General features: G+C 49.7%; 1 protein-coding gene across 7 annotated transcripts in view; it reads right to left on the bottom strand.

Moving 5' to 3' along the window:
* Positions 1–26,490, bottom strand: part of Dapk2 (death associated protein kinase 2) — a 127,758-nt gene extending 101,268 nt beyond the window's left edge. For 3 of the 7 annotated variants that reach the window (XM_076576545.1, XM_076576542.1, XM_042281167.2), the window contains exons 1-2: positions 26,359–26,490; positions 18,857–18,954 (exon numbers count right to left, since the gene is read on the bottom strand). In XM_076576545.1, coding sequence (XP_076432660.1) covers positions 18,857–18,933 — 77 coding nt within the window. In that variant the 5' untranslated portion in view covers positions 18,934–18,954; positions 26,359–26,490. Of the gene's footprint in view, positions 1–9,589; positions 9,715–10,634; positions 11,413–18,856; positions 18,955–26,358 lie in introns of those variants that run through there. The other 4 variants (XM_042281165.2, XM_076576544.1, XM_042281164.2 and 1 more) reach the window with 4 other exon arrangements.
* Positions 26,491–27,525: the final 1,035 nt, after the last annotated feature.

Genomic DNA, 27,525 nt, shown 5'->3' with positions numbered 1-27,525 from the left:
CTGGCAACCAGGAAGTACTCGAAGCAACTGAATGACTATTGACATAGAAAATGCAGTCCTGAAACCTGACATGGTTGGAATTCTTCTCCCCACCACATTCCACTTTTATGGTTACAGAGCAGCAGGTAAACACACTGCAATCGGGTTCTGTTACACAGACTTTGTTTTTGACAGCTGTGGTGCCACTGTGCAAGATGCAAAGGTACCTGGATGGACTCCGAAAGCTCCTTCAGACCCTTTGGGAGAAAAAAAAAATGCTAGCTAGCTATCTACCTACCTACCTACCTATCTACCTACCTGTCTGTCTATCTATCTATCTATCTATCTATCTATCTATCTATCTATCTATCTATCTATCTATCTATCTATTTTTTGGTTTTTCAAGACAGAGTTTCTCGGTGTAGCCCTGACTGTCCTGGAACTCATTCTGTAGACCAGGCTGGCCTTGAACTCAAAAATCCACCTGCCTCTGCCTCCCGAGTGCTGGGATTAAAGGCATGCGCCGCCCCTGCCCGGCTTGTATTGTTTTTCTATGTGACATTGATTTTTAAACTAACAGATGGGTCAGAGAGCTATCCAACCATTGACTGTGCACGGAAGGCTTTCTTGTTCTTTTCAGTGCTCTCCACTCCTAAACCTCCCCGTGGCGTAACTCCATCTTACGTTATCAGGGTGGGTGAGCTTCTCCTCTCCGAATGAGTTGATGCCGTCATCTCTCCTTTCCACATTCACACCGCAGAGTCAATATTTACCACGTTGCTAAAACAGGCACTGGTCACAGACACGGTGCCAAGTCACCTTGTCTAATCACAACAGCCGCAGCAGTCTTGGTGGCACCCACAGGCTTTACTGTACCACGGGCCACCGCACAGGGGGAGTGAAGCAGGCCTTCTCTGAGCAGGTGGCTGCTGGCCAGCAAGGATGCTTCACATGAGCAGGATGTGAGAGGAGTGATGGGGAGCACTTCAAAGATGGAGGGACTAACCAGGTTTGATCGTGCACTCAGGAGGCAGAGGCAGGTGGTGGGCTAGTGTGAGTTCAAGGCCACTATGGTCTACAGAGTAAGATCTTGGAGAGAGACAGAGACAGAAATAGAGAGAGAGAAAGAGACAGAGAGGCAGAGAGACTCCTTGAAGGAAAAGGGCCTGCCTGTGCACAAACAGCCCAGAACCAAAGCCAGGACTCTTCTGCTCCTCTGTTAATGCTCTCTGTTGTATTATTTCGTTGAACACATCAACATGGAGAGGCAGCTGAGAAGGTAAAGGAATAAAACTCATCAGAGGCAGAACTTAGGCCAAGTTCTCTGAGAGAATCCATTTCTCTCAAGGGTCCTCACAGCGTGGCCTGCTCTCTTGCAATATTGACTCAGGTGGTACCCATGGCACCCTCAGTTCTCTCGCTGACGTTAAATCATAATTTTTTAGGTTTTTTTTACATGTATTTATTTATTGTGTGTGGTTTTACACATCTCACGGCACACACGTTGAAGTCAGAAGCTAACTCTCAGGAGCTGGTTCTCTCCTTCCACCACATGGGTCCTGAGGATGGAACTCGGGTTGTCAGGATCAACAGTTAGGGCCTTTAACCACTGTGCCACCTAGGCAGCCCCTCACTCATGTTTGTATTGTGCCCTAATGATGGAACAATGACTCCCCAAGGCAACACCAGTCTGCCCATCTCTCCTGAAAGACCGTCAAGAGATACATCCATTGGCTAATCCAAGGAAGTCCACGGACTAGAGGGAAATACCTATAGAAAGGAAAAGCAGGAAGAGGATGGTTTGGGGGAATCCTCCCTCAGGAGGGCTCTGGAATAAAGTCCTTTTCTCAAGGATGCCTTGGGAAGCAAAAGGAGCAGTTAAAAGGGAAAGGAAAGGTGACTTTTTGTGACACCAAATACGCATAATGTTTCTGTGAAGAGGCCAAGTAGTGGAAACAGGAACCTCCAGTGAGGAGACTTGTGTTCAGATCCTACCTCTGCCACCGAATGACATATGACCCGAAGAAGAAGTGTAAACTGGTACCTGAACCAAGTTCGTCATTCTAAGTCTATGGCTGATGGCCCAGAGGCCACAGCTGACTCTTCTATTCTTCTAATCCTTGGATGGCCCCCAGAAAGCCAAAACCCCAGTCTGGAGTTTCTATAGCAACAGGGTTTCTCTTCATCTTCCTGTTCAGATACAGAGAGCAGGCCCTGCCAACAAGGGGAGGTCCCTAGTATCTCCCTGAGAGAAGGCGCTTCCAGCTGGGTCCAAAGAACATGGCTCCCCCTAGGGTTAAAGAAACAAGGCAGGACAAGGGTCACCAGGTCCACACCAGTGCAAAAAGATGTTGCAATGCGGGATGACCCTGGGACACTACAAAGCGCACAAGTAAATATTCTAAGTAGCCACTGGGATGTCAAACAGTGTCACATGCCTGTTCCTTGGCTCTGTCCCCTCCAGACAAGAAAACAATAAAGACTGTAGAACAAGGCCTTGATGAAATGCCACTCAGGATGCATGTCTACCTTCTCCATGGTCCAGACACAAATGCATAGATAGCCCTTAGGAGCTCAGCAGTGGCTAGACCCAGCCTGTGACCATGCCAGCCCATGCGTATTGAACACCCACTGTAGACGGATCCAGCTACCAGCTAGAAGTACCAAGGACACTAAGAAAACTAACACTTGGCCCTGTCTTCAAAGGGCTCACAGTCTGGCTTGGACTGCAGACTGCGCTGCAGAAAACCCGCTGCTTAGAACAGTGATGTATGAAACACAAACACTAAGAGCTGTGAATGCGGCTGGGAAGAGGAGCCCATGGGAAGGTCTCAGAGGAAAAAGATGGATTTCTACAGGATCTAAGGGCTGAGAGGAATTAGAAAGAAGATAAGATGAGGAATAAGATCAGAGGACCAGAAGAAAAAGAACAATTCTTTAAAAGCCTCGGGCAGGCCAGGTGACGATGGTGCACGCCTTTAATCCCAGCACTTGGAAGGCAGAGGCAGGCGGATCTCTGTGAGTTTGAGGCCAGCCTGGTCTACAGAGCAAGATGGAGGACAGGCACCAAAACTACACAGAGAAACCCTGTCGTGAAAAACCAAGAGGAAAAAAAAAAAAGCGTCAGGCAGAGCAGCTAGCCTGAGAGGAACTATTAGCTCTGGATGGTGAGGGGGTGAGGCCATGGGCTAGCTGTCACCTCCTTCAGCCTAGCAGCCACTTTCTCCTGGCTCCGGTTCAGATGTTGTACAAGAAGATGCGACCGAGGCACCTGCCCTGCAAAGAGGAAACTGAGGTGGCAGCTGAGAGAAGCAAACACAGGAGAGACACTCGTCTTGGGGCTGACGCAGTTTTACAAGGCTAGCTATCAACACCCTAGTCAAAATCAACGCGGGTCAGCAAGTCTTGACGGGGCCAGGCATTAGGCACTCTTACAGAGACACGGAGGAGCAGCCCTGCCATTGTGGACGATTAGACAGTCAAAGTTCTTCCTCCTGTCGGTGGTTATTTTTGTCAAAGCTTTAGGTTAGGCTGGGGAAATGGCTCACTTGGTAAAAGCATTTGCTAGCCAAGGCAAGACCTGAGTTCAGATCATCAGAACCTATACATTAGGGTGTGTCTGCAACCCCAGCATACCCACGGCAAGACGGGAAGTGGAGACAGGAGAATCCCCCAGAGGCTCATGCATCATCTAGACCAGTGAGCGCAGCAGCACACAGCACCACCTCTCAAATGAGGCAGAGGGTGAGAACCAACAGCAGAGTTGTCCTCTGACCTCCACACGCTCATGTGTGCATGCACAGATACACACATGCACACAACCATACACACACATGTGCATGAACACACACATACATACACATATACACACATGCACACAACCATATACACATACATAGATATGTGCATGAACACACACATACATACACACATACACACACATGTACACATACATATACACAGTGGGAGAGAAGAGTACCCAGGAGGTGTCCATTGTGAGAATATTAGCATAGCCAAGACAGACGACAAATTTCTTTAATGAAGGAAAGAAAGGAATAAACCAGCTGGGCGATGGTAATGCATGCCTTTAATCCCAGGACTTGCAGGCAGAGGCAGGTGAATCTCTGAGTTCAAGACCAGCCTGGCCGACAGAAAGTGTTCCAGGACAGCCAGGGCTCCACAGAGAAATCCTGTCTCAGAGGAGGAAAAAAAGGAGGAAGAGGAGGAGGAGGAGGAGGAGGAGGAGGAGGAGGAGGAGGAGGAGGAGGAGAAAGGAATAACATCCCAGAGAGCCTACTGTGTGTCTCAAAGACCATCTGGAGAAGTGATTTTAGATCCAATTGTACATTCTACACAGGGGTGGGCACTGTCCCAGACTTCTAAATCTGAACCCTTGCGTGTATGTTGTTTGAAATCTCTGTGGTTCAGCTGTGTGGCCACAGATGAAAACCACCACACTGCATGTTTCAGCCATAACCTCACTTAGTCCTCAGGACAGTCTGGGTTCAAATCTTGACCTGATAAAGTACACAGTACACATTGCCTTTCTCGTTTCACACATGATAAAAACCAAGGGTCTGAGGGTTGAAACAGCTTGCCCAAGCTCACACAGGCCACCAGTAGTAATGCATACCCAGGTGTGACCCTTGACCTTAGGGGACCAATTCTTGGCCTTATGCTAGAGATGGCAGGTTCAGCTGCCCCATGGACATAGCCTAGCACACACTTCCTTGAGGAAAAGGACATTGAGAACTGTAGAAGAGGGTGGTGGCAGACCCAGAGCCTCTTACCCGGAGACCTTCCTAACCAGCACGAAGTCTTCTAGGGGCGTGCACAGACTCCAGAAGAATCTGACATCAGGGTGCACATGAGATGCCACTCAAGAATTACCGTAGGTATCTGGCTTTGAAATGGATTTTAAAGATGTATTTATTTTTACTTATGTCTATGAGCATTCTGACTACATGTATGTGTGTGCACCACTTGCATAGTGCCTTTGGAGGCCAGAAGAGGGTATCAGATCCCCTGGAACTGAATTACAGAAAGTTGTGGGCCACCATGTGGGTACTAGGAATTGAACCAGGTCCACTTAGTGTAAGAGCAGGAAGTGCTCTTACCGGCTGAGCCAGCTCCCCAGCTAGAGATGGGCTTTGAAACCTCTTTCTCCAGGAATCATTTCAGATTTGCGTTCATGAGCTTCTGTTGACATGTAGCCTTATCTCCACTCCCTCCGACCTCTCTGCTCTCCAGGGCAGAGACTGGGTCATTGTGCCTCTGCTTCCTTATCTGCCAGATGGGCACAATGACTTCCTACTGTCCACTAGCCCCACATAGGGAAAATCAAGAACACAGGCAGCAAGAGAGGAAAAACTGCTCAGTGCAGCTCTTCAAAACGACTTGGCTACCTTTACAGGACAAAGGTGTTGGGCGCTTCACACTTACCAAGCTATGCCCTTTAAATCTGAGGCAGGAACAGGAAAAGGTGCTGCTTTGAAAGCTCCTCATATCTATCACATGCTAATGGAGGCATGGGATGCCATTGTTTGGGATCAGAGTTAGCTGTACTGTCTGGTTTTGTTGTTATTATGGCGGGGGGGGGGGGGAGAGAGAGAGAGAGAGAGAGAGAGAGAGAGAGAGAGAGAGAGAGAGAGAGAGAGAGAGAGAGAGAGAGTCAATACTGAGCTGTGTTCCTCAGGGGCCATGCATCCACCTTGCATGGCAAGTACTGTCCTGACTGCACTCTCTCCTTAGCCTGAGAGCTGACTTTCTTTTAGGGAAAAATTTCAAAGTACCTTTGAATCTACAAAAGTCATCACTGGGTATGGTGGCCTATGCCTGTAATCTCAGTTTGCAGGAGACACAGGCAGGAGAATCACCAACTTAAGGCCAGCCTGGGTTATACTGTGAGACCCTGCCTCAAAAAGAAAAGATCTAGTCAGGTGGTGATAGCGCACATCTTTAATCCCAGCACTCAGGAGGCAGAGGCAGGCGGATCTCTGAATTTGAGGCCAGCCTGGTCTACAGAATGAGTTTCCAGGATAGCCAAGACTATACAGAGAAACCCTGTTTCAAAAAAAGAGGAAAAAAAAAAAGATCCAGTGTCCCTCATGGAGAGATTGGTAACAGAGTTCAATTGCCTAAATGTGAAGGGAAGGGCCATCTGTGTCCCTTGAGTGGTAAGTACAAGAGATGCTTGCAGCATCATGGCAGCAGGCACAGTCACCTGAGCAGAGGTGTCTGTTACCCATCTGAAGCCATTTCCCTGTCTGTGAAGAAATTCCTCTCAGTACCTCCGATCACAGCATGAAACTCAGTTGGCCCTGCAGCTAACCCAGAGATGAAGAGCAGATTCAAATTTGGGCCTTGTTCCCTGCCTGAGTTGGGTCCCAGAGAATGGGTAGCCTTGTCTCCAAGAAGGTGGTCCCTCCAGCTCTGAGAGCATGACTGTGGAGGAAGAAGGACTCCCTGGGGGCCTTGGAAGGGCTAGGTCAGGCATCAGGACTTCCTGGTGCCATGGGATGGAATGTTCTTTAAATAAAAAGAGAGAGAGCCGGGCGTTGGTGGCGCACGCCTTTAATCCCAGCACTCGGGAGGCAGAGGCAGGCGGATCTCTGTGAGTTCGAGGCCAGCCTGGGCTACCAAGTGAGCTCCAGGAAAGGCGCAAAGCTACACAGAGAAACCCTGTCTTGAAAAACCAAAAAAAAAAAAAGAGAGAGAGAGATTTATTTTTATTGTATGTGTATATATGAATACCTGCATGCATATGTGTGCACCATGTGGAATATGTGGGTACATGTGGAAGCCAGAAGAAGGTATCTGATCCCTTGGAACTAGAGTTAAAGGCAGTTACTTGTAAGTCACTGTGTGGGTACTGGGACTCAAATTCAGAGTAACAGTACTCTTAACTGCTGAACACACACACACACACACACACACACACACACACACACACACACACACACACCACAGCTGCCTTTATTTATGAAGGTCTCACTATGTAGCCCTGGCTGGCTTGAAACTCACCATGTAGAGCAGGCTGGCCTCAAACTCAAGAGATTTGCCTGCCCCTGCCTCCCAACTGCTGGGATTAAAGGCATGTGCCAGTGGTCCAGGACTGTTCCTTTTGATTTGGACACTGGATGTTAAAGGATAGGGATCCCAAAAAGATGGAAAACATGGAGGACTCCTATTGCACATGTGGTGTTTTAACAGCCCTGTGAATTAACGACCATTATCAGGACAAATAAACCCAGCCTATAAGAGAGCCAAGCTGCTCCCAGCAAACGTTTCACAATGGCTGAGCCGGGATCTTATGTGGACTTGGTGACTCCAGCGCTCAAGAGTAGAGCTGCTAGGATGGGCCCTTTGGGCTCTGGCCCCGGGCTGTCCTCCAGCTTGGGTCCCAGCTGCTCTCACCCGGTACCCCAGTTCTCTCCGCCCAGGCACCTCCAAGGTGGTAGGAATACCACACTACCAAGAACCACATTGATGATGGTCTCCTCTCCGCCTGCATTCACCCCAACGTGCTAAGCATAAATGACCTAAAGACAGAAGGTCACTTTGTCCACTCCAGGCCCTGTGCCCAGCCTACTAGAGTTCAGCAGCTCAGAACTCCAGATCAGGGTACCAGAGCCTCAGGTTAGTTACTGTCATTGGGGTATGACAAGAAGCCATCTCAGCCATGGATTGGACCAGGACAAGGGGACTCTCAGCAGATACCCAGTAACCTACCAAAGGCACTGATCAATCTTCTTCCTTGCTCTCTGAGGGTCACAGGCGGGAAGAAAAGGCTAGGCAACTCAGTACCTTAAAGGGAGCATGGGACCAGAATCAGGAGTCATTGGCAAATCCCAGCTCTGACTCCTGGTGGCTAGCTGGTTAAGTTCTCTAAGTCTGTTTCTCAACTATAAAACCGGAAGAACTCACAGCACCCCAGAGGGCTGGCTGCAGGATTAAGGCAGGCCAGGGGGCCCTCGTCCTAGTGCAGAGTGAGGTCTAGAGAGGACAGTTCCTGGTGCTCACACCCCTTCCCTTCTCCCCGTCTCGGTCACTCTCTGAGAATGGCAGGGTTCACCTGGGTGTACAGGCTGTTCCAAAATGAGGCTTCTTTGAGCCCTGACTGCCCGGGGGCCCTGTATGGGCAGTGAGAGGGACAGCAGAGCAGGGGACCGGGGGCCTCCGTTCACCCCTCTTCCCCTTCCCCTTTCACTGAGACCTGTTTGTACCCCAGTTCCTTCCCCTCCTTGGCTGTCCACTTTAACGAGTTCTGCTGTGTAAACAGTCAGTGCTCTTGAAGGGGAACAGGAGCAGGCGTATTTTTCTCAGCAAAGGGCCAGATGGTAAATATTTGAGGCACCGGGGACCAAAAGGCAAAATCCACATGATTATCTGGCTATTATTATATAACAGGGAAGAAAGCAAGATTTCTGTAAGTTTTTAAGTGATTGTAATTTGACATATACTAAGTAACTAAGGACTTTTTAAAGAATATGGGTCCCCAGATGGAAGTGGGGGTACAGGTAACATTTTTCTTGCTTAAGGGTCTAGGTTGGAGCCTCCCCACCATCAAACCCACTGGAACAGTTCACTTGTAAAACCTGTGCTAGCTGGGCATGGCGGCACACACCTTTAATCCCAGCGTACACAAGGCAGAGGCAGGCAGACCTCTGTGAGTTCTAGGCTGGCCTGGTCTAGAGCCAGAGTTACAAAGTGAAAGACTTAGTCAAACACAAAAATAATTACATTAAAATTAAAAAAAAAAAAACAAAACAGCTGCAGGCCCGTCACACAGAGGCCCATTCAGATCCTTCAAGCAGGGCTGCAGTTTTCTGGCCCCTGGACTAGACAACGTGGAATAAAGCGCTTAGGTTTGAGAGGCTGTCCAAGTTGACACTGGGCCTGGGTGATGTAAAGAGGCAGGAGGCTGTGGCTGTCCCTCTCTAAAAGGCCCTGGATGCTGCCACCTGCACTGCTTGTCCTTTAGAACCCTGGGTGACTCGCTGCAGGTGAGTTGTTGGGGAGCCTCGGGGGGCCCCCACTCTGGTTTCCCAGCAAGGGGGAGAATAAGAGCTTCCCCTGGTTTCCTTTCAAAAGCACGCCTACCTCAAGCGCCCACTCTCCCAAGGGCACTGTCCGAACGCTTCCAGGCAGAACTGTCCTAGCTGCTCATACAAGCAGAGACAAAGAAGCAGAGCCAGCAAGAGCCCTGGGCTCCCAGGGACCACCTCCCATCTATGCCAGGAGCCGGAGCGGAGCGTCCCTAGTCCTCGCCAGCCAGTGGAGCGCCCTGCTTTCATCAGCTTGAAACAGGATAATAGCATGTGCCCTACCTACCTTGCTAGAACTTCACATTAACCATGCAAACGTAACAAAATGAAACAGAAACACTACTGGGGGGTGGGGGGACGAGTAAAGAAAGACAATAAAGTTTAAGATTAAGGGGAAGTAAACAGGACTTGAACTACTTGACATTCCCAGTGGAAAATCTTAGCGTACCTTCACAAAACTCTTTTACTGTTACGCACGCACGCACGCACGCACGCACGCACGCACGCACACACCAATGTGAGTGTTGGCAAAGCCACAAGGAGATGTGAGACACTGCACTCACCTCAGTATTTCTCCTTTCAGCCTTTCAGCACGTCAGGCATAACTCTTGCCTTGGTATGCCACCTCTGGGCACACACCCAACAGAAACAATGCCAAGAGAGGACACTAAACAAGTGAGTTCACAGAAACACTCCCGCTTTTAGCATTAAAAAAAAAAAAAACAGACACGTTCGTTGAGAATGTTTATATAGGAAAATAACATGAAGTGAACTGATCTATACTTAATTTTTTAAAGGCTAGTATTTAAAAATACCAGTGTCACACAAGGCAAACAACACATCGGGAACTGTTGGAGAGTCAAGATGACTAGAGGGCAGTGACCGTGAGGTGCCGCACACCATCCTGTACTGGGTCCTAAAGTAGGGAGGAAAACGACAAGGGACACTAACGGGGGTGACAGGCCCTCAGGTGGTAGAGTGCCTGCCTGGCACGCACCACGTCTTGTAATCCCACCACTTAGGAAGCAATAGCGGCAGAAAGTCAGTCATCCTCAGCTACAATAGCAAGTTCAAGGCTAGCCTGGGATATCTGAGATTCTATACCAAGGGGGAGAAAAACAGAAAGCCCGCTAGCGGGAGAGTCAGGCACAGCGACTTGGGCCTGTCATCCCAGCACCCAGAAGACAGAGGCAGGATCGCCAGTTTGAGACCAGCCTGGGTTATACAGCAAATCATAGGCTAGCTTAGGCTACATAGTAAGATACTCTATCAACATCCCTACCGAAACAAAAAAAACACAAATAGAAGTGATGATATAATTAGGATAAAATTAACTGCTGATGGTATTAAATGTTCTGGTGACTCATGAAAGAGAAGGTCGATGTCCTTGGGAAATACATGATGAAGTATCACGGGACGGAGAGGCATTATGTCTGCAACCCCTCTCAAATGGCTCAAAAACAATGATGGACAGAAATGTATACACCCATAGACTCCGGAAAAAAAGAAAGAAGGCAGGGAGAGAAGGAAAAGGGAGGGGGTGATGAAAATGTTAAAAGTTGGGATATGTAGGGTCAGCAAGGTGGCTCAGCAGGTAAAGGCTCTTACCACCTGATAAACTCTGACGAGCAGAGTTCAATCCCCGAGACCCACATGGTAGAAGAAGAGAGGTGACTTCCGCAAGCTTTCCTCTGACTTCCGCAAGCTTTCCTCTGACTGACTTCTGCGAGCTTTCCTCTGACTTCCACGAGCTTTCCTCTGACTTCCACGAGCTTTCCTCTGACTTCCGCAAGCTTTCCTCTGACTTCCACGAGCTTTCCTCTGACTTCCGCGAGCTTTCCTCTGACTTCCGCAAGCTTTCCTCTGACTTCCACGAGCTTTCCTCTGACTTCCGCAAGCTTTCCTCTGACTTCCACGAGCTTTCCTCTGACTTCCGCGAGCTTTCCTCTGACTTCCGCAAGCTTTCCTCTGACTTCCGCAAGCTTTCCTCTGACTTCCACGAGCTTTCCTCTGACTTCCGCAAGCTTTCCTCTGACTTCCGCGAGCTTTCCTCTGACTTCCGCGAGCTTTCCTCTGACTTCCGCAAGCTTTCCTCTGACTTCCACGAGCTTTCCTCTGACTTCCGCAAGCTTTCCTCTGACTTCCGCGAGCTTTCCTCTGACTTCCGCGAGCTTTCCTCTGACTTCCGCGAGCTTTCCTCTGACTTCCCCGAGCTTTCCTCTGACTTCCGCGAGCTTTCCTCTGACTTCCGCGAGCTTTCCTCTGACTTCCGCGAGCTTTCCTCTGACTTCCGCGAGCTTTCCTCTGACTTCCGCGAGCTTTCCTCTGACTTCCGCGAGCTTTCCTCTGACTTCCGCACATGCGCACACGGTGGAGTGAGCACATCCTCCTCTCCAACACACATGCGCACAAATAAGTAATTAAATGTAACCAAAACACAAAAAGCTTTTAAAAATTGAGGTAGAAGCCCGGCAATGATGGCGCACGCCCTTTATCCCAGCACTCGGGAGGCAGAGGCAGGAGGATCTGAGTCAGAGGCCAGCCTGGGCTACAGAGTGAGTTTCATGACAGCCAAGGCTGCACAGAAAAACCCAGTCTCAGAAAAACAAAAAACAAACAGCAACAACAACAGAAAATTGCGATAGGAGCTGGAGAGATATCTCAGCAGTTAAGAGCACTTACTGCTCTTGCAGAGGGCCAGAGTTTGATTCCCAGCACATACAATAGGCAGCGAGCTCACAACTGCCTGGAACTCCAGTTCCAGGAGATCTGATGCCTTCTTCTGGTCTCCACAGACACACACACACACACACACACACACACACACACACACACACACATACACAAATGAGTCTTTTAATTTTGGGGGATATCTTAGGTGAAAGTTCACAGGAGCCCATTTTTTCACAGTTTTTTTCTATTTCATTTGAAAACTTAGTATATGAACTCTGGGTGCACGGAAAGGTATAACTTTTTTTAATAAGTAAAACACACACACGCATACACACACAAAATTATATCCTGACAATAAATGAATAGAAAATAAAGTGCATCCATAAATCCTGGGTAGATGATGATGGCGTCCATGACCCCTCAGGAGAAGCTCTTCGGTTCACACAATGCAAACCCGGCTCCATGAGACCCGCCCATCGGGACGAACAATTTGCATGGATGCTAAGCTTTCCTGTGACTGAAGCCGGGCTGGGGCTCCGTGCAGCCACTTTGTCTGAGTGGCTTTGTGCTTTGTTCTCCTCACAATGGGTGATGAACAGGCTTCCCTCCCCCTCTTCCCTGATTTCTGTCATCCAGGGCTCTCTTCAGGCAGCTCTGGCCCTTCGCACTTTTTTCCTTTTTTACCCAAGCCCAGGTCCCCCCATTCCCGAGTCCTGACAGAGTCCTCACTTTAAGGATCCCTTCGCTTACCACTATGAGACTCAACCATGAAAAGATGCCCCTCCCAAAGTGGTAGCTTCCTCCTCTGAACTCCTGGTTTTGGGGGGCCCTCCATTAGCACATGGTCTAGTCCACGTGCTCATTTCATTTGAGAGTACCCCTGGACCCAAGTGGAGCCTTAAGCTCTATGGGCAAGAACTGAGGTCCAGCTCTCCTGTGCTATGACAATGTCCAATAGGAACAGGTACCTAAGACGTCACCTAAAGCACAGATGGGAACCCATGCATCTACACACACACACACACACACACACACACACACACACACACACACACACACCTTATAGAAGCCACTGGCTTACAATCTAGGGCACAGCTCTAGCCCAGAAGGCTTCCTGGATGCTAACACCAAACATATCTATTCTATACTAGGCCCAGGAAGCTCAGACCCACCGCATGGGTGGCAAGAAGCCGCTCCACTCTACTGCGCCATTTCACATCCATCTGGCTCACCATGGTCTCCAACCTTCAGAAGGTCTGGCCTTGATCTGATGCATAGGCCAAGAGCTCCAAGAGACCCCTGGCACAGGCAAGCCCCCATCATAGCCTACTATGGTGATGGCAGGACCAGAGAAAGGTGGAAATATACTCCTCCTCGGTATCCAGGGGATCCAGGGGGTTGCTGCTGGCTCCCTTTTATCCACGTCTCCTGCTTTTAATCATTTTTCATCCTAAACTGGGCCACAGTTGTGTGGCTAAAAGACCCAAATTGTTTCAAACAACAACCACTGTGAAAGCTACAGAATAGACTCCCGCCAAGGGAACTTGTGGTCTGGTATGCTCCTCACTCCTGCCTTATGCAAGGTATATTTGCCCTGCCACTCCACCCTTCTTGGCCCTCAGCAAGTCTCCTAACAACCTTTACCCTCACCACCCTGAGCCCTGGTCTCTACCAGAATAGATGACCTCTAAGAATATCCCGGACCAATTCTGATTAAATTATGGAGTCAGGGAGCTAGAGACACGGCTCAGCAGTTAGGGACACTTTTTTTTTTTCTCTTGCAGAGGTCCCAGGTTCAGCTCCCAGCACCCACATGGTAGCTCACAACCACCCATCACTCCAGTGACAGAGGAAAACAACCCCTTCTTCTAACCTCCAAGGGGCACCAGGCACACACATGGTGCACATAGATAGGCCTAGGTGTCCACTCATATGCATAAATAAAATAAATAAATCTAAAAAGAACATGAGCTTTCCAATGTGACAGTCCTAGAACAGAGTCCTGGCGGTCCTTCTCAGACTGTGACCATGAATATATATCCATTCTCTTGTTTAACTCAACTGTTAAATGGGGACATTGAGGCCACTTGCATTGTTCTGCAAGGACAGTGTGGACTCTGAGCAGGCTGACAAGGACAGATCCCTGACATGAGGCCACTTCATGTTCTCAGAGGCAGGAAATACCTTCCAAAAAATGCCAGATCAGAATGAGGGACAGGACTCTCTGCCTAGAGAAAGTCCCTGGTTTTCAGCCCCGACTTTCTCTGAGGCTTACTGTGTCACAGTGGAATTTCCCACTTGACTTCTTGGTCCCACAGTTCTGTTGCCTGAGGTAGTTACTCAATGCTTTGGAGGCTGAGCTTCTTCATCTGCAGGATGGGGACAGGATCTGTATCACGTGATGGTGTCAGAAGTAAATACAGGGGCTGCCAAGATGGCTCAGTGGAAAAAGCTACCTACTGCCTAGGCTGACGACCTAAGTTCAAACTCCAGGATCCACCACATAATGGAAGGCGAAAACCACCTCCCGCTGTCTTCATATGTGTGTACACATACACAGAAAAAAATGTAAGTGAGTAATTAAAAGAATTAAATGGCCAGGCATTGGAGGAACACGCCTTTAATCCCAGCACTCAGGAGGCAGAGCCAGGCGGATCTCTGTGAGTTCGAGGCCAGCCTGGTCTACAGAGTGAGTTCTAGGAAAGGCGCAAAGCTACACAGAGAAACTTTGTCTCGGGGAAAAAAAAACCCAAAAAAACAAACAACAAAAAAATATAAGTAAGCTTTGGGTTGTGGATTTAGCTCAGTGGTAGAGCAAGCACAAGGCCCTGGGTTCGATCCTCAGTTCCAGAAAAAGAAAAAAAAAAAAAAAAAAGAATTAAATGGAGAGATGGCTTCGGATTACAATCTACTGCTGCTGCACAGGACCTGAATTCAGTACCCAGTGCTCATGTTGATCAGCTCACAACCTCTTGTAACTCCAGCTCCAGGGGAATCTAGTCTCCAGGGCACCTGTACTCATATACACATATCCACAACCTCACACACATAAAAAATAAATGTGCAATTTTTTTCAACCAAACTATTGATGGTGAGTGTTCGGTGGAGGGAAGTGCTTTTGCGTTGTGTTTTCTACTCTAGCTGAATTCCAGGGTTTGTGAGAGAGAGCAAGGGTGTGACTGAGGCTGTGCACGTCACAATTAACTCTAAGCAGCTTCCAGATAGCCTTGTGCTTACTTACAGGTAGGTGTCTGTGGGTGCTGAGGACTCATCAGGTGTAGAAGGACAGGGGTGGATACTACAGTGTGGGCTGAAGTGAGCAAAAGCCCAGGTGGCAGGTGGAGGACCTTCAGTCTGACGTGGAAACACTTCACTGTATTATGAAGTTTGGTGTAATAGATGTGGGGGTACAGAATAAAAGCTAATTGGGTCTGCAGGAAGAGGGTGGGATGGAATTGGGTGAGTTATAGTAGGCTGTTGGGGAGACAGCAATTGATTTAGATCTTAAGAAAACAGTAGCCGGGTATGGTGGCGCACACCTGTAATCCCAGCACTCCAGAGGCAGAGGCAGTGATATCTCTGTGGCCTCTGGGAGGCCAGCCTGGGCTACGAAGCAAGTTCCAGGATAGCTAGGGCTCTTACAAAGGGAAACCCTGTCTCAGAAAAAGAAAAAGAAAAAGAAAAAGAAAAGTAGAAATAAAGAAAAAAGTATAATTTTTTTTCATGTGTGGGTCTTTTGCTTGCATGTATGTCTGTGCACCAAATGCATGCCTGGTGCCATGGAAGCCAGAAGAGAATACCAAATCCCCTGGAACTGAAGTTATAGACAACTGTGAGCTGCCAGGTGGGTGCTGGGGATTGAACTCAGGACCTCTGGAACAGCAGCCAGTGCTCTTAACCTCTGAGCCATCTATCCAGCCCCCTAAAAGTATAATGTTTAAGAGTGAAGGGACCAGCAAGGGCAAAAACAAGTCACAGAAGTTTGGGGGACCTCTGGCCTTAGCTTCAGTGTGTTCTGATGCCTCAGATAGGAAACAAGAGGTGGACCTGACATCAAAGCATCCAGCACAAACCAAGGTGAGATAGGCCTGATCTCATGCCTGGCCTCTCCCGGGGCTGCCTACTCCTCTGCCTTCTGGGCCTCCGTTGCACTTGGAGGAATGTGAACTCCATGCACACGTGGACTCACAGGAGGAGGGTGTGTAAAAGCACGAGAAACACCCTTGGCAAGATTAGAGGAAAGGACTCAGAAATAAAAATAGCTGATGATTTAATGTGGGTTTTTTTTTTTTTTCTGAGACAGGGTCTTACCAGGTAACTGACCAGCTGGCTTCCAACACACAAAAATCCTCCCACTGCCTCCCAAGCACCAAGATGAGGGTGTACACCATACACCTGGCTTTTAGTTGAGACACAGGAATCTTGCTAACATTGGCCCCAAAGTCAAACAGACAAAGGAAAAGAAAAGAACCACCCTACTGCATATTCTCTCTCACTCCCCAGAAGCATTCAAATAAGGGAAAACGGTTTTGTGTTGGGGGTCTTTATGTTCCCTCAAGGCTGGGACCCCAAACTAGATGACCATCCCTACCTTCATTCACTCCAGCACACATTCACTCTGTGATCTTGGACGAGCCACCAGCCTTAACCTCATCCATAAAATAATGAGTGGAACGGAATTCTCTTTATGAGGCCTGCTCCAGGCCCCTGTTCTGCCTCACTGGTAGTTATGAGGGCTGGAGAGGCCAAACAACATAAGCGAGCCTTTCTCTAAACGCTCTAGAAACAGCAGACAGCCTCCAGCGCTGCGAGCAGGCTGGAGCCGAAGTTGTGAGCAGACTCTGTGCTCAGCACTGGGGCAGGAGCCCAGAGCAGCCTTTCTCAGCAGTTTTAAATATGTCTCCCCTTCTTCTCCCTCCGAGCACTCTGTCCTTCCCCTTCATATCTGACCTGACCATGACTCACCCCTGTAATCCACTTGGTTAGTGACTCTCTACACCAATAAATCACAGACTGCAAGAAGACAGGACACGTGCTCTACTTTCCACTGCTTCGGGCAAGGCCCGGCACACAGTAGGTCCTCAACGTGTTAGGTGAAGAGAATCGGGTGGCGAGAGTAGGACTAACCTTTTTATAAGCTGAGTGGTCCTGGGCTAAGAGCATCACTCAGTGAGTGGCTACAGCACCCTGGGCTGGGTCCTCCAGCACATCCACCCCCCTACCCCACCCCCCAAAAAAACTGTGTGATTACCTGAAAGCAGCTCTAATTCCAGCCCATTCTATGGCCCCCTGCAGGACCCCTTACCACCTTGAACCTCAGTCACAACAGTCAAATGGGGATCCTGGAAGGAAGGACTTTTAATGACCTTCTAGCTCACCTAGTCCTAGCATGTTTGAGCACTCCACGGGTCCCAGGTCTCTGACGACTCTTACCATCCTTTTTGTCTAGCCAGCACTTTGGGGAGGGAGGATCCCAGGCGAGGACATGCAGCCTTTACACTTGCAGGGAGGGAGGGCTGGAAAACATGGTCGCCTCCCGGTTCTAACAGCTCTTGTGTCCAAAGCGGTGGAGAGCCAAGGCAGGGAGGGAATGACACAAACATTCTCCAGGAACAACCTCTGCATGCTTCTCCAGGGCCCTTGCCCAGCCAACTTCTCAGGTCCTCTGCCCCTCAGACACTCGTCCAGTCCCACCCTGGCCTTGTTATCAGGCATGCCTCTAGCCAGGCTGGAGCTCTAGGAGGGACACCTAATACCTTGCTCGTCCTTGGACCCACGGGACAGAACACCGGCTAAGGCAAGGACACCAACTCAGACCAACCAGGAGATGCTGTTTCCCAGGTCGGGGGTGGGATTGAAGTGCAAAAGGGCCTGTGGCAGAGAGACCCTGATTTTCCATTCAGAGGCAGGCTCCAGCTAGGGCCCTAAAACCTCTGCCCTCCATCCTTCTCAAACCCTTTTCTAGGCTCAAGATTAGTAACGGAAAGCTGAGGAGTCCTCGAAGTCTACAGACAGACATTCGCTCCCTACTCCAGCACCCTGCCACATCTGTTCCCCCCTGATCTGTTCCCCCGTGATCTGTGCCCCGCCCCCTCCCCGCTGCCTCTCATCTTGGAGAGGGCTCCCTGGCTTTGTTCTGTTTGCCTTTAAAACAAAGGATAGAGGCATTAGTGCTAATTCAACAGTTCTACAGAAGGGGAAAAGCTTCCTGTTTTACCTGTCTGGTTCCATGGGCACCCTAAACACCCCATGGTTTTGTTCTGCTGGGTGTGTGAGGGGCTGAGGTGGAGTGCCTTGGGGAACATTTGAGTGTGCAAGTGCCCTGCTCACAGGAGAGAGTGGGACGAGTGTGCAGGACAAACTGGGCAGCTCAGAACCCTGGCTGTGTGGCTTGCTGCCCTCAGCAACTTTGAGAAACTCGCTCAAGCCCTGCCGCACAGTCTCCTACCTGCAGGACCAGAGTGAAGGGAACTGCCATCCCCTGTATGGTTTGGAGACCAGGATTCTGGGATTGGTGTTTTGTGACCACTAAATATCAGCCATTTTTAGAAATGGAAGTCCAGGGGGAGGCTTCAGAAAATCTCATTTCTCCTCTCACAAAATAGTGACTTTGAGATGAGAACGTTTAGCAAAACCAGCCCTGCTCTGGGCTGAGCAAACACAGCAACTCAGATCCCAGGAACTTCCTGATGAAGCTGGTAAGGCTGTTACTCAATACAAATCCCTTTTCAGGAGGATTACTTCACCTCCCATTCAGGCTCCTGCTTAGAAAAGAAAATCCTAGGGAACCAGGGAGAATCCCAACGGGACACTAAAAACAAAGACCAACAGGTCAGATGTCTAGCCAACCTGGAGAGAGGACTTTATGGGGGGTGGGAGGGAGTGACAGATTTCATGAAGACTTCTCATAGCTGTCAAGAGAATACCAAAAACACAGACCCCAGCTGTGCACCGCCCACTTCTGACGTCATGACGTCATGACGTTATTTCCAGAGAGACAAGATCTGCAGAGACGCCCATGAGGATGAATAAACCTCAGGCTTCTTTTGAAAGCTTCCCCAAAGCCCTGTGACAAGTCCAGCTTTACAACACCAATCAACGAACAGAACAGTCAGTGGGTCCACGTATACCCCTCCGCCTCTCACGCAATCTCTTACCTCCCCAGCTCCTCTCCGATGTCATAAAAATCCTCCACCTTCTGCTGCTTGAACGTCTCCATGTTTGGGCTCCTCATCGAGGCCTGGACCAGACAATCCTGAAATGGAAAGAAACCTAAGCTTAAGATGGCCATGCAAATTAGCACAAGCCTAGAAGTCTGAGTTTGAAAAGCAACCAACTACAAGTGAGAAAAGAGTTTAAGTTACCCACAGCCTTGATTCCTTAAGAACCGGTCTGCGTGAGCGTCGCATGTGTGGCTGATGATGTATAGTGTCCTGGCTACTTTCATGTCAACGGCCCAAGCTAGAGTTATCTGAGAGGAGGGAACCTCAAATGAGAAGATGCCTCCACAAGATCCGGCTGTAAGGCATTTTTCTTAACTAGGGATTGATGGGGGAGGGCCCAGCCCATTGTGGGTGTTTCCATTTCTGGGCTGGTGGTCCTGGGTTCTCTAAGAAAGTAGGCTGAGCAAGCCATGATGAGCAAGCCAGTAAGCAGCACCCCTCCATGGCTTCTGCATCAGCTCCTGCCTCTCGGGTTCCTGCCCTGTTTGAGTCCCTGCCCCGACTTCCTTCAGTGATGAACAGTGATGTGGAAGTGTGTAAACCACACAAACGCTCTCCCCCACACTGCTCTTGTCTCGGTCTTTCACCACAGCAACAGTAACTCTAAGACATAGTTTTTAGTCCTCTCTTTATATTGTATTTTTATTTATTTACGTGCATGCGTATGTGTTTATAGGTGGGTATGTGCACACAGGTACAGGTGCCAATCAGGCCAGGTGAGAGCCGCAGATGCCCTGCAGCTGGAGTTACCGGCAGTTGTGAACCCCTCCATGCGTTCTGGGATCTCGGGTCCCCTGGAAGAGCAGGAGCAGGGGTTCTAACTGCTGAGCCATCTCCCCAAACCCATGATCTGATTCCTCTTAATTCTTTTTCTCCCCCCTGTCTTTTGTTTTTTGAGACAGGGTCTTGCTAGGAGTCTGTGCTGGTCTAGAACTCATTGGCTGGCCTTGAATTGGCAGTCATGCTCCTGCCCTAGCTTTCCCAGAGCTGAGATTACAGGCATGTACACCTCTCTCCAGTCTGTTAAGGAAAGAGAAAAAGAGTCCTCCCTGCTTGTTCGGCTTGGTCTGAGGAAGTTCACCGAGAAACAGAACCACAGGAACTTCAACTACTTGTTCTGCTGAGAAAAGAGAACATCTGCAGCCAGGAGTCTATGATCCCAGCACTGAGAGGCAGAGAGAGGAGTCAAGGCCAGCCTAGACTCAACAGTGAAACTTTGTCTCAAAGAGCCAAGGGCTGGGCTGGAAGAGCTGGATCAGTGGTTAAGAGCACTTGCTGCCCTTCCAGAGGACCCGGGTTCAATTCCCAGCACCCCACAGTGGCTCACAATCATATGTAACTCCAGTTCCGGAGATCTGACACTCTTCTGGCGTCAGCGAGCACTGTGCACATGTGTGTTGGGAAATATTCCTCTACACGGTGTGAAGAGGGGTCATTATGACTGGTTTAACCAAAAGCTAAACAGTCAATAGCTAGGCAGGAGGTACAGGTGGGACTTCTGGACAGAGAGAGCTCTGGGAGGAAGAAAGGCAGAGATGGAGAGGAAGCAGGATGGGGAATACAGGGTAAAGATAACAGAACCACATAAAGGAACATAGATTTAAAAATATGAATTAATTTAAGTTATAAGAACTAGTTAAGAGCCAGGTGGTGGTGGCGCACGCCTTTAATCCCAGCACTTGGGAGGCAGAGGCAGGTGGATCTCTGTGAGTTCGAGGCCAGCCTGGGCTACAGAGTGAGTTCCAGGAAAGGCACAAAGCTACACAGAGAAACCCTGTCTTGAAAAACCAAAAAAAAAAGAACTAGTTAAGAACAAGCCTAAGCTAAGGATGAGTTAATAATAAGTCTCCTTGGGTTTGTCTGTTTGTTTGTTTGTTTTGTTTTGTTTTGTTTTGTTTTGTTTTGGTGAACTGGTGGCCCAAAGAAAAATCCATTTACACATGTGATATTCGGGTAGAACACTCCTACACATAAAATAATATTTTAAAAGGCCAAAATGTAGGGATGCAGCTCAGAGGTAGAATATATGCCCAGCATGTAAGACCCAGTTTTGCCTGGGTAAATTATTTAAGTCACCAGACATGCAGCTTTCCCATCTGTAAATTGGGGTCAATACTGTAAAAATCAATCTCACGTCATGCAATTGTTTGGTGAACGATTAAGTGCTGTGGAAAGACAAGGGATTATCATGACCTCAGCTCCCTTGGGGCTAGGCCACCTGATGGCGAGTCTGAACGGATTGGTAAATGCTCACTCATCACCTTACAGAGAACATGGGTGGGGACGGTGTGACAAATTTAAAGAGCACCAGGAGTCAGGAGCCTGAGGTGCTGGTTCCAGTACTACCCACATCTAGCTCTGTGACCTCATCACTTGGCGGAGGAACCCAGTTTCTCCATCTATGGAACACAGCTACCTCTCCCGACACAGGGCACCGCAGCAAAAGACACAGGGCAGTTTGAGTCACAGGGGGCCCTCACTGTGGGGCGTGTATCTTCCCTTGCAATCCCCTTACCCAAAGAGCTCACCTAAAGACAGTACCCTGAGAACAGGGCCCCGTTAGAGAGATAGGACCAGCTGCCTTGGGATCATTCTAGGGTCCTTAGCAAAGGTCTCTCGGCCCATTTTGGCTAGCATGGGCAGCCTTTCTCCCACCTACCAATCAAATGTCAACTATACTCAGCCACGATCCTGAAAGACTGTCCTCTGAGGGATCATCACATAGGACCGGTCTCAACATCAAGAGACTGGGGCTGTTCTGGATCTCAGGGGGTATATACATTTCTCCTTCTCACAAACCAGAGTCCCATCACCAAAATGCCCCCTCCTTCATCCTTTCTGTCAAAACACACAGATCCCTCAGACCCCTAGACAGAGCTGGCCTGGCTCCCAGGTCTCACTTTCAGGGCCACCTGCCATGGACACCCATGACCCTTCATGTATCCTCTTCCTTCATGTCAACTGTACGGCCAGGGTGGGCCTGAGTGTGCACAGGACACTAAAAAGAGCAAGCCTAGGCACAGGGCTAGGTTAGCATGGATTATCCCTGTCACCTACAGCTGGCACCCTTTCATCCTCCGTCCCTCATCTGTAAATGGAGACACCCTATCAGACATCCTAGCATCTACTTCATATACTACTGTGTGGGTCCACTGCAAAAAAGATGTAAGATACTGGACGCATACAGAGGATGGTCTCACTGTCATAAATTGCCCCAGGCCACTGTGTTTCTGTTTCCCATGGCATGAAGTCAATCAATTCAACTCCCTTCTCAGGAAAAGGTTTTACGGTCGACTCGAAGTTTGACTCCACCAGAATTGGACACTGAACCTGTCTTCGCTCTCACTGTCCCTGCAAGACTCCTGAAACCAAGTCCTTCCAAACAAACCATCCATCCAGCTCTTAGGGGAGGGCACCGATCTCACACAGACAGATAACACAGAAAACCCCTCAAAGTTCTGTTGGCAGGAACACGTGGGAGCGTGGCCCCGGAACAGCTATGAGCTTCCCGTGGTGAGAGGCCAGCTCCATTTGCCATCAGGAACTGAGCTGGATTCACAGAAGCCCCAACTTCCCCCAGAAAAATGAACCAGGGTGTAGTGGAGGGCAAGAGAATTCAGACCCCGGTCAACCCCTCCCTCCACACATCCATGTTACAGCCACAGTGAATCTTTCCTGTCTTCTCGGTTCACCCTGCCGTGTCACACCTCCAGGAGGGCGCTTTCCATGGGAAGCCCACCTGGTGGCTGCTCCATTCCCTCAGGGGACAGTGGCCCACGTGCCACCTTCTCTGTGAGGCTCTGTGACTCTGTTCTTCCCTTCTTCAAATTCTAGAACCCCCCCCCAATAGGATCAGGTTATAATTTTCTCATTCTAGATCATAATCTCTCTGCCTGTCTCAAAAAGGAAAGCAAAGGGATTGGAGAGATGGATCAGTGGTTAGGAGCACTGACTGCTCTTGCAGGGGACCTGGGTTCAATTTCCAGCATCCACATGGAGGCTCACAGCCATCTGTAACTGCAGGTTCAGGGGAATTGGCACCCTCTTCTTGCCTATGTGGGCACCAGGCACAAATGTGGCCCATTGATGACATGCAGGCAAAACACTCATACACATAAAAATAAATTTGGGAAAAAGACAAAGCCTGGATCCAACCCCAGCTCTGTGCCCTTCAGGGAGCACAAGACAGCTTTTCTGAGCTTCAAACTAACTTCTATGGAAAACAGGCCTAGTCAACCCAGATGGTGGTGAGTGTGTAGAGCACCCGGACACTGCCAAGGGAGATACACACTGGGAAAAATCCCTCTGAGTCCTGTGGAACCGTTTCTGTGAACACACTGTGAGAAACCTGTGCAGCTCTTCTCCAGAACGGCCCATTTGCCAACAACTAAACTACTAGCAACAACTAAAAACTGGAACCATCAAGGAAAGAATGGATAGGCCCACTGGATGCATACACACAATGGAGTCACTAAGTGCTGTGGCATGGGCAAATCTCTCAAGCATGAAGAACAAAGGAAACCAGATCCCACAAAAAGATTATATACTGTCTGATTCAATTTGGAGAAAACGTCTCCATAGGGCTGGGACATAGCTCAGTTAGCAGGGTATGTACGTAGCATGTATGAAGCCCTGGCTTCCATCCCCAGCACCAAATGCACTGGAGGTGGCTGGCACACACCTGTAATCCCAGCACTCCGGAGGTATCTTGAGTTTCAGGCCAGTGTGGGCTACAAGGTAAGACCCTGTCTCCAAAAAGAAAAATAAATGGAAAGATAAAAGCACTGGGGTATAGTTCAGTTGGTAGACAGACACAAAGCAGCTGTAACTGTGATCCTCAGCACTCCATAAACCAGGCATGGTGGCTCATACTTAAAATCTCAACACTCTAGAGGAGGAGGCAGAGGAACCAGAAGTTCAAGGTCAACCTCAGCTACATAATGAGTTCAAGATCAGCACGGGCTATATGAGACCCTGCGGGGTGGTGAGAGTAAACTAATGTCTTCTTTATTTATTAAATTTATTTTTTAGATTTGTCTTTATGTGTATGGTTGCTTTGCCTGCATGTATGTCTATGCACATGTGTGTAGTGCCCAAAGAGGCCAGAGGGTGGCGTCAGATCCTCTGAACTGGAGTTAAAGATGGTTGTGAGCCATCTTGTGGGTGCTGGTAACAGAACCCAGGTCCTGTGCTCTTAACCACTGAGTCATCCATCTCTCCGGCCTCCTAGTAAATATCTACTTTGTAAGTGCGATGGTACTTGTGGAATGCTTTGGGAGCCCATGAAGGCAAAGGCTGTATCATTCTCACCTCTGTCCCCTTGTAGTAGTGAATATACAGCAGGTACTCTATAAACGGTTGACTTGCAGTTAGTGCCCGGCCTCCTTTCTCAAGACCACAGCTCAGATACTTCACTGTCAAGTAAAACACCTAGTGGTGGCCTGGCACTCTCTCCTACCTAACAAACACCTCCACGAGATCAATTTGCATTTTACTTAAATTGGTAAATTCTCAGAGTCATGTAGAGCAAATCTAAGGTAGAATTATAGCCACCAACTTTGAAAAGCTAAAACCACCTATCACAGGCAACAGATATGACTGTAACTTTTGACCAGAGAATCAGGCTACCAGCTCCAGACGTTCCAAAGATGACACCCATCTGTGTGTCCACATATCCCTCAAGGAAGCCTTGGGAATCTACCTTCCTGCCCATGGCCCTAATACCAAGCAACAGTCTAGGCGGTAACACAGACTTCCTAGGACCCCACAGAAAGGGACCTCACCAATACCTTTCCAGTTTAATCCCCTCTTCAGAAGTCAGCAGGGTGAGGAAGTGGGCCAGAGCACTCCCACACTATCCTTGCTGTGGACTGGGGTTTGGGGTAAAAACTCACCTCAAAACAAAAGTCTGAACCCACTGGGGTCTGGTCTAACTCGCTTGTTTGACAAAAGGAGGAATCTGAGGTCCAGACAGGGGAAGGGACTTGCCCACCATCACACAGCTAGGCCGTCAATCTTCCCATAGCCACCCAACTTCTTCAAGGTGGCCCCAAGGATTGGAAAGCCAGTGGCCTTCTGGGGGGACAACTTCAAGGTAGGAGTAGGTGCCCAGGTCTGGAACACCACCCCACATTCTCTGTCTTCCCATATAGTCCAACCTCATCCTGCAATGTTAACTGAGTTTCTCACCTCACCTCACCTCACCCAATTCCAGTAAGAGAAGCCAGGCTATGGCAGGGCAGGCAGTGGTTTGGCATACACACACACACACACACACACACACACACACACACACACACTCACACACACCACCCTACCCCCCCCCCCACACACCTATGAAGACTCCTCAGACTCTTTGGAACATACATACACACATACATACACACACATACACACACACACACACACACACACACACACACACCCCTATGAATTCTTAGACTCTTTGGAGCACACCACACACACACACACACACACACACACACACACACACACACACACACACCTATGAAGACTCCTCAGACTCGGGCTCTGAGGAAGCTGCCAGCAGAAGGGAGGGCACTCTAGCATCACAGAACCTCTTTGGAGAATCCCTGATAAAGAAGCTGGAGCCCAGAGAAGGTCAGCCACCTCCTTGGGTTGACATGAGAAAAGCTCCATCTTTTGATGAAGGGTCAGCTTCTTTGGGCAGCCGGATTGTGTCCCGTCCCCCCCCCCCCCCCCCCCGCTTCTGACAGACTGGAAGGCTCTAGGGAGTTGGTCAGGGTGCTGGTTTTTATTCCTCCAGCAGGAAACTTGCCCCCGGGGCAGCCGATAATTCCTGACCCCTACTCTGAGGAAGCAACTGGGCTATCAATGCCATCACTTTCGATGCCAAAAACTTAACAGGGGGTGGGTTGGGAGGAAAACGGGCTTTAAACTTAACTCTGAAGCAGTTAAGGTGCCAGCTTCTCTTAGTCAACAAAATTCCCCTAGGATGCCAAGGGTGGTTGGGAACCAATGTCAGAAATCAAAAGAGCAGCCCCCAGCTGCTAGGGGACAGGGCGCCAGGGAGTGTCCCCTCCACCTGCCCACAGCTCATTAGGCCACACTGGAGGTTCATTTCGCAGGAAGCAACCTCCTGGGCCGAGGGGAGGAGGAGGTGTGAGCCCACAGAGACTGGGCTTGTCTCTCTCCTACGCGGAACTGGTCCCCTTTGAGGGGGCCAAACTTGATGAGAGGCTCTTTCCCTTCTCCTGCCCAGGTGCCGTCTCCCCACCCGGTCTCCGGGATCGGAGTGCCAAGCTTAGGAGGCACCCCGAGGTAGCAGCGTGCAGACTGGCCTCCGGGTGCCGCCACAGCGCACAAACCGTAGAAGGGCCATATCCTAGACAGGCAATGTCCCGCCACCCCAGCCTCTGCTGCTGTCGAGCCCCGTGGCCCCGGGCGCTACTCACGGCGAGAGGCTGCGCTGCATGCGGCGGGCAGGATGGACACCGGGGCGCAGCGGGGTGCGCGGTGCTGGGTTCAGTTCTTCTCCCGGCGCCCGACGTCCTCCCGCAGAGCCGCCCGGGTGTCGAGGGGGCGGAGCGGCCAGCCCCGTCCCAGGCGCCGGCTGGAGACGTGCCCGGACACTCGACCCGGAGCTCGGGGCGCCCCCTGCTGGAACCCCCGCGGGACCGCCCCGAGGTGAGGGCTCGGATGCTCAGGAGACCCGCTGGTCCCCTGCGTTCTTTCCTGCCCTGTCTCTCACATGCTGTGCCAGCTGAGGGGAATCAACTTGAGTGAGCTGATGTTCCAGGCACTACACAGCCCGACCCAACTGCCCAGAAAACAGTATCTCTCTGCCCTTCATCACCCACCCACGCACACCCACCCTGAGGAAGTCCCACTGCCCCAGCTCCCAGGAAGTGGGAACAATTCTTTTAGTAGCCTCCAGTGTAGTCATGAGTGATGCTAGAGAATCAATGGTAACATGTAAAATGCACCCAGAGGAGCACACTGTCCCTCAGCCTTTTCAATACCGAGGCACTGACAGCACCATCCAACTCTGATCATTGCCTCTGAGTTTGGGCAGATCCCAGACCTTCACATTTGACCTTTCAGGTCTGTACAGGTTCTGGGGTTCTCCTCGAACACCATGCTACAGAGGGATAGCTACCATCTGGTGGCTTCTGAAGTCAGTGGGCAGAGAGAAGGACACCCCCTGGTGGTGAGGTGCCACCACAATGGGGAGGTCCCGCATCCTCCAACCAGTCCCAAATACCTCCTCTCCGGTCTTTAGTGCTGTAGCTGTGTGACAAACCATCCTAGCCTTGCTGATACTAAACAAGTATTTCATTATGCTCCTGCATTCCTGGAGTTCGCCCTCTAAAAGTCATTCTAGTTCTTTCTTGTCATTTCCCTTCCTATGTTTTACTTATGATTAATACCCACTTTCAACAAGAGCAAAAACACTCTCTTGTCCATCTTGATCTAACAGATTACATGCTATCCCAAACCCAATAAAAGCATGTTGAGTGCAAATGCAGTGCCACAAATGAAGAAACCACAGCCGTCTTGTTATCTGTTGTTCCGGGTAGTAGTTACTTTTCTGCAACAAAACAAAAGCAACTTAAGGAAGG

The sequence above is a fragment of the Peromyscus maniculatus genome, chromosome 7 (assembly GCF_049852395.1).
Source record: "Peromyscus maniculatus bairdii isolate BWxNUB_F1_BW_parent chromosome 7, HU_Pman_BW_mat_3.1, whole genome shotgun sequence".
Lineage (NCBI taxonomy): Eukaryota > Metazoa > Chordata > Mammalia > Rodentia > Cricetidae > Peromyscus > Peromyscus maniculatus.
This window is presented reverse-complemented; position numbering and strand designations above follow the sequence as displayed.